The sequence below is a fragment of the Syngnathus acus genome, chromosome 2 (assembly GCF_901709675.1).
Source record: "Syngnathus acus chromosome 2, fSynAcu1.2, whole genome shotgun sequence".
Classification (NCBI taxonomy): Eukaryota; Metazoa; Chordata; class Actinopteri; order Syngnathiformes; family Syngnathidae; genus Syngnathus; species Syngnathus acus.
Genome location: NC_051088.1, coordinates 701,403 through 708,721, shown reverse-complemented (window position 1 = coordinate 708,721; position 7,319 = coordinate 701,403). Strand labels below are relative to the sequence as shown.

General features: G+C 37.7%; 1 protein-coding gene and 1 long non-coding RNA gene across 6 annotated transcripts in view; both read right to left on the bottom strand.

Moving 5' to 3' along the window:
- Nucleotides 1-7,319, bottom strand: part of itpr3 (inositol 1,4,5-trisphosphate receptor, type 3) — a 312,780-nt gene that overhangs the window by 94,952 nt on the left and 210,509 nt on the right. For all 5 annotated transcript variants that reach the window (XM_037245884.1, XM_037245880.1, XM_037245881.1 and 2 more), the window contains 2 exons: nucleotides 6,119-6,202; nucleotides 5,927-6,037 (listed from right to left, as the gene is read on the bottom strand). In XM_037245884.1, the coding sequence (XP_037101779.1) occupies nucleotides 5,927-6,037; nucleotides 6,119-6,202 (195 nt within the window). The remainder of the gene's footprint in view (nucleotides 1-5,926; nucleotides 6,038-6,118; nucleotides 6,203-7,319) is intronic.
- LOC119119516 lies at nucleotides 28-5,200 on the bottom strand. Its single transcript, XR_005097310.1, has 3 exons — nucleotides 5,157-5,200; nucleotides 934-936; nucleotides 28-122 (listed from the first exon to the last, which is right to left on the bottom strand). It is a non-coding gene; the product is annotated as an uncharacterized LOC119119516 (long non-coding RNA).

Here is a 7,319-nt window from a genome sequence, read left to right as displayed (position 1 = left end):
AAAATGTAAGCACCCATGTCATGAATATTTGGAATAAGTGAAAAGTGGAACGGAGTGAATCGGTTGAAGTATGTGGAAGTAGTTAAGCGTCAAAAAAGTGAGCGGAATAAGTAGAATAATAACTAGAATTTGCAATTCCTGAAGAAATTGCGTGTGAAGGTGAAGAAGTTGAATAAATATTTAAGGAATGTTGCAGAATGATGTTGAAACGAGTTGAATCGGTTGAAAAATGTAGAAATGAGAAGGGAAAAAGGAATTGTGTGTGAATTTCAAAATAAAAGATGTGAAGTTTTTGGTAAGTTGTGGAATAGGTAGAAAAATAATGAACAGTTGAAAGTTGGAATGGGTTGAATGGGTTGAAAAATGTAGAAATGAGAAGGGAAGAAGGAAATATTGGTGAATTGGGTGTGAATTTCAAAATAAAAAATGAAAACGTGAACATTTTGAATTTGGCAAGTTTGGGAATGTCCCCAATGTGATTTGAATGTGTTGAATTATGTGAATTTCAAACTGGAACAACGTAAATGTGAAATGTTGAATCTGCCATTAAGAATGAATGGGGCAAAATTCGCCGTAAATTTGTGAATTTTGCGAAAACGGAAAATTTTTCGAACGAAAAAAATGTAAGCACCCATGCCATGAATATTTGGAATAAGTGAAAAGTGGAACGGAGTGAATCGGTTGAAGTATGTGGAACTAGTTAAGCGCCAAAGAAAGTTAGCGGAAAGCTAGCGCAAAATGTTGTAGAATAACAATAGTGTGAAGGTCTTCACCTTCACACTAATAATAAAGGACAACAATAACAATAGTGGGAAGGTTTCACCTTCACACTAATAATAATAAAGGACAGGAATAACAATAGTGTGAAGGTCTTCACCTTCACACTAATAAAGGACAGGAATAACAATAGTGTGAAGGTCTTCACCTTCACACTAACTAGAAAATGCGATTCTGGAGAAATTGCGTGTGAAGGTGAAGAAGTTGAATAAATACTTGGGGAATGCTGCAGAATGATGTTTAAAGTTGGAACGGGTGGAATTAGTTGAAAAATCTTGAAATTAGAAGGGAAAAACAAAATGTAGGAGAATTTATGGTGAATTTCAAATTTTTGGTAAGTGGGAAGTTGTAGAATAGGTAGGCAAAAGATGAAGAGTTGAAAGTTGGAATGGGTTGAATCGGTTGAAAAATGTAGAAATTAGAGTAGAAAAACGAAATGTTTGAGAATTTGGTTGAATTTCAAATTTGGAATTTTTGGTAAGTGGGAAGTCGTGGAATAGGTAGGCAAAAGATGAACAGTTGAAAATTGGAATGGGTAGAATCGGTTGAAAAATGTAGAAATTAGAGTAGAAAAACAAAATTGTAGAGAATTTGGTTGAATTTCTAATTTGAAAATTTGGAATTTTATGTAAGTGGGAAGTTGTGGATTAGGTAGGCAAAAGATGAACAGCTGAAAGTTGGAATGGGTTGAATCGGTTGAAAAATGTAGAAGTTAGAGCAAATGTTGAATCCCCATAGAGAATGAATGGGAATATAAAAAAAAGCAATTGCGCAAAGGTTTTTTGAAATTTGTAACAAAACGAAAAAAACTGGCTTCAGGAGGTTCATTTTTGGGGTTAAAATGTTGAAACAGGTTTAATCGGACACAAAATGCAAAAGTTAGCGCAAATGTAGCTATTTAGGTCACTTCTGGTTTGATTTAGGGCACTTGTTGAAATAAGGTCACTTCCGGTTTATTTGGGTCACTTCCGGTTTGATTAGGGGCACTTCTGGTTTAGCTGAGGTCACTTCCGGTTTAGCAGAGGGCACTTCCGGTTTAAAAAGGTCACTTCCGGTTTATTTGTGTCACTTCCGGTTTACGTGAGGTCACTTCCGGTTTGATTCAGGGTCACTTCCGGTTTACCTGAGGTCACTTCCTGTCTATTTGGGGTCACTTCCGGTTTGATTTGGGGCACTTCTGGTTCATTCTGGGTTCATTGGGGGCACTTCAGGGTCAATCCAAGATGGCCGCCACACTGAAAGTGGGGGTCAAGGGTTGAATTGTGTAAGCATAGTGGAAGTGGGGGTGAATGGGGGTGGATATGGTAAGCATAAGGTGAACAAAGTGAATAAAGTTGGAATGGGTTGAATCGGTCGAAAAATGTAGAAATTAGAGTAGAAAAACGAAATTTTGGAGAATTTGGTTGAATTTCAAATTTGAAAGTTTGGAATATTTGGTAAGTGGGAAGTTGTGGAATAGGTAGGCAAACGATGAACAGTTGAAAGTTGGAATGGGTTGAATCAGTTGAAAAATGTAGAAATTAGAGTAGAAAAACAAAATTTTGGAGAATTTGGTTGAATTTCAAATTTTGAATTTTTGGTAAGTGGGAAGTTGTGGAATAGGTAGGCAAAAGATGAACAGTTGAAAGTTGGAATGGGTAGAATCGGTCGAAAAATGTAGAAATTAGAGTAGAAAAACGAAATTTTGGAGAATTTGGTTGAATTTCAAATTTGGAATTTTTGGTAAGTGGGAAGTTGTGGAATAGGTTGGCAAGAGATGAACAGTTGAAAGTTGGAATGGGTTGAATCGATTGAAAAATGTAGAAATTAGAGTAGAAAAACAAAATTGTAGAGAATCTGGTTGAATTTCAAATTTGAAAATTTGGAATTTTTGGTGAGTGGGAAGTTGTGGAATAGGTAGGCAAAAGATGAACAGTTGAAAGTTGGAACGGGTTGAATCAGTTAAAAAATGTAGAAGTTAGAGCAAATGTTGAATCCCCATAGAGAATGAATGGGAATATAAAAAAAGCAATTGCGCCAAAATCTTTTGAAATTTGGAACAAAACGAAAAAAAATGGCTTCAGATGGTTCACTTTTGGGGTTAAAATGTTGAAACGGGTTTAATCGGACAAAAAATGCAAAAGTTAGCGCAAATGTAGCTATTTAGGGCACTTCTTGTTTAAATAAGGTCACTTCCGGTTCGATTTGGGTCACTTCCGGTTTATTTGGGTAACTTCCGGTTTAATATAGGTCACTTCCGGTTTATCTGAGGTCACTTCCAGTTTATTTGGGGTCACTTTCGGTTTAAATAGGTCACTTCCGGTTTATTTGTGTCACTTCCGGTTAGATCTGAGGCACTTCCGGTTAGATCTGGGTTCATTGGGGGCACTTCAGGGTCAATCCAAGATGGCCACCACACTGGAAGTGGGGGTCAAGGGTTGAATTTTGTAAGCATAGTGGAAGTGGGGGTGAAGGGGATTGAGTATGGTAAGCATAAGGTGAATAAAGTTGGAATGGGTAGAATCGGTTGAAAAATTTAGAAATTAGAAGAGAAAAACAAAAATTTGCTGATAGGATGAAAATGATAAGCGGGAAAAATAAAAAGGGAAATAAATTAGACAAGTGATGCAGTTGCCAAATGCAGGTATCGAACCCACGACGCGCAGGTTAAGGGTCTGTTGCTTGACCAACTGAGCTAACCAGGGTCCTTCTGTTGAAATGGTGGAATTCGCTTAATGTGGGGCTCATGTTGAATGTGCCATTAAGCCAAGTCTCCCAATGTGAAAATCGAACCCACTACGGGAAAACTGCTCGCGCTAAGAGTCGCACGCTCTACGAACTGATCTAATCAGGTTCCTTCTGTTCGAATGGTGGAATTTGCTCAATGTTAAATGTGCCATTAAGAATGAATGCGTAATTTTATACCACAAATGTATTAATTATGCAAAAACGGTAAATGTGTAGAATGAAAAAAACTGCAGCAAGTGTCACATGAATTTGTTTAATGACAAGACACGTGAGAATCGAACCCGCCACAGGGAAACGGCTCGTGTTAAGAGTCTGATGCTCGACCAACTGAGCTACTCAGGTTCCTTCTACTGAAATGGTGGAATTTGCTTAATGTGATGAATGTTCATGTTGAATGTGCCATTAAGAATGAATGCGGAATTTTATGCCACAAATTAACTAATTTTGCAAAAACGGTAAATATTTAGAACGAAAAAAACTGTAGCAAGCGTCGTGTGAATTTGTGTAATGACAAGACGCCCAATGTGAGAATCGAACACACTACAGGAAAATGGCTCATGTTGAATGTGCCATTAAGAATAAATGGGGAATTTTAAGCCACAAATTTGCTAATTACGCAAAAACGGTAAATGTTATGAACAAAAAAAATGGTAGCAAACGTCACGTTTTTGGAACGTGTGAAAGTTAGAACGGGGTGAATCGGTTAAAGCATGTGGGACTAGTTAGGTGCCAAAAAGGTGGGAGGAATAAGTTGTTTAATAATAATAATAATAATAATAATAAGGCCTTTGCCTTCACACTAATAAAGTAGAATAACAATGTGTGAAGGCCTTCGCCTTCACACAATAATAATAAAGGACAGGAATAACAATAGTGTGAAGGTCTTCACCTTCACACTAATAGAGAATGGAGAGAATAACATGTGTGAAGGCCATCGCCTTCACACAATAATAATAAAGTGAATGGTGTAGCATAACATATGTGTGAAGCCCACCGCCTTCACAAAATAAAGGACAGGAATAACAATAGTGTGAAGGTCTTCACCTTCACACTAATAATAATAATAAAGGACAGGAATAACATCATCATCGGTTTAAAGTCCGCTTTCCAGGCGCCGCTGGGTTGGACTGGATTCTCAATATGGCTTTCTTCCACCGGGGACGGTCCATGGCCATCTTGTGGTTGAGAGTCCTATACTGAGAAAATGTTTGGAGCAAAACGTTTTACAGCCGGATGCCCTTCCTGACACCAACCCGAGGGGAAATTGATTTTTCTGTAGGGGTTGACTCCCTTAGCCCATTCTTCTCCCGAGGAGCCCACTGGGCAGTGGTACTATTTAACCCATAGTTGGGGGCTGGTTCGTGGGCACCAGGGCGTGTCCACACACCGGTGGGCCTGCGTGCCGCACGTCTAGGGGCCAAACCTCCTCCGAGTCCCTAGTAGTTTAGCCTGGGTCCGAGTTGTACCCAGTTACCATGTGTCGCCGCGTGGAGGCACTACATAGGGCTTGCTGTTAGAGAGGCTATGTACGGGCAGGGAGAGACTTACGCACTCGGCTCTCCCGAGTCTTCACAATAGTGTGAAGGTCTTCACCTTCACACTAATAATAAAGGACAGGACTAAAAATAGTGTGAAGGTCTTCACCTTCACACTAATAATAATAATAATAAAGGACAGGAATAACAATAGTGTGAAGGTCTTCACCTTCACACTAATAAAGGACAGGAATAACAATTGTGTGAAGGTCTTCACCTTCACACAAATAATAATAATAATAAAGGACAGGAATAACAATATTGTGAAGGTCTTCACCTTCACACTAATAATAATAATAATAAAGGTCAGGAATAACAATAGTGTGAAGGTCTTCACCTTCACACTAATAAAGGACAGGAATAATAATAGTGTGAAGGTCTTCACCTTTACACTAATAAAGGACAGCAATAACAATAGTGTGAAGGTCTTCACCTTCACACGAATAAAGGACAGCAATAACAATAGTGTGAAGGTCTTCACCTTCACACTAATAATAAAGGACAGGAATAACAACAGTGTGAAGGCCTTCGCCTTCACATAATAAAGTATAATAACAATGTGTGAAGGCCTTCACCTTCACACAATAATAAAGTAGAATAACAATGTGTGAAGGTCTTCACCTTCACACAATAATAAAGGACAGGAATAACAATAGTGTGAAGGTCTTCACCTTCACGCTAATAATAAAGGACAGGAATAACAATAGTGTGAAGGTCTTCACCTTCACACTAATAATAAAGGACAGGAATAACAATGACAGCCTATAAAGACAGCCGTTCCAATCCTCCTTGGTCTTGGGTCTCACACCTTGGTCATAGATGACTCCATAACCCGCAACATCACGCTTAAAAATCTAGCCTCAGTAATACTATGTATACATTAGTACCTCTATTTGAGCAGTGAGCATGTCATAATACTCCAGCGGGTCTTGTTCCAAAACAGCAGTTGGTATTGATGACTTCAACATTTGCGACAGCGGACGATTGTTCAAGTTTAACTGGCAAAAAAACCCAACAACAATCAATCATTAAACAAAGGCGATCAATGTTGACGGTATGTAAGGATTAGTTAAATTGACCATGGAGGAGATGCCTTCCTCGCCCTCTTTGCTCTTCTTTGGAGGTTTCAGAAGGTTCTGCAACACCTTGTTGTGTCGGGCCAGCTGTGAACAAACATAACACATTGAGTATGTTTACATGCAATCAATATTTGGGTTAACATCCAGCATTCAGGTTTCTGAAACAATTGGAATAACCGTCCGTCCACATGCTTCATCAGACAGATGAATGTTGATGCGCATTAACGTTATGGCGCAAAGAGACGTAATTTACGCTGATTACTTTATATATTTATATATATATATATTTATGTATATATATGTATATATACATATACACTACCGTTCAAAAGTTTGGGGTCACAAAATTGTTTGGGTGACCCCAAACTTTTGAACGGTAGTGTAAATATTATTATAATAAAATATTATGAATTAAATATTATAAATTATATCTTATATTTGTATAAGATTATATGTAATCTATGAATATAAGTATACATATATATTATAAGATTTATTACACAGAAGATTATATATATAATCTATAAATAATTATCTAAATAAATATATACACTACCGTTCAAAAGTTTGGGGTCACCCAAACAATTTTGTGACCCCAAACTTTTGAACGGTAGTGTATATACATAATATATATATATAAATATATGTATATATACACACACACACACACAGGACTGTCTCAGAAGATTTGAATATTGTGATAAAGTTCTTTATTTTCTGTAATGCAATTAAAAAAACAAAAATGTCATACATTCTGGATTCAGTACAAATCAACTGAAATATTGCAAACCTTTTATTATTTTAATATTGCTGAGTATGGCTTACAGCTTACGAAAACTCAAAAATCTAAAAAAATTTGAATATTTCCTCAGACCAAGTAAAAAGGATTTAAAACAGCAAAACAAAATTAAACATTTGAAAATGTCCATTAATGCACTCAGTACTTGGTTGGGAATCCTTTTGCACGGATTACTGCATCAATGCGGCGTGGCATGGAGGCGATAAGCCTGTGGCATTGCTGAGGTCTTATGGATGCCCAGGATGCTTCAATAGCAGCCTTTAGCTCATTTGCATAGTTGGGTCTGGTGTCTTTCAGCTTCTTCCTCACAATACCCCACATATTCTCTCTGGGGTTCAGGTCAGAGGAATTGGCAGGCCAATCGAGGACAGTAATGTCAAGGTCAGTACACCATTTACTGGT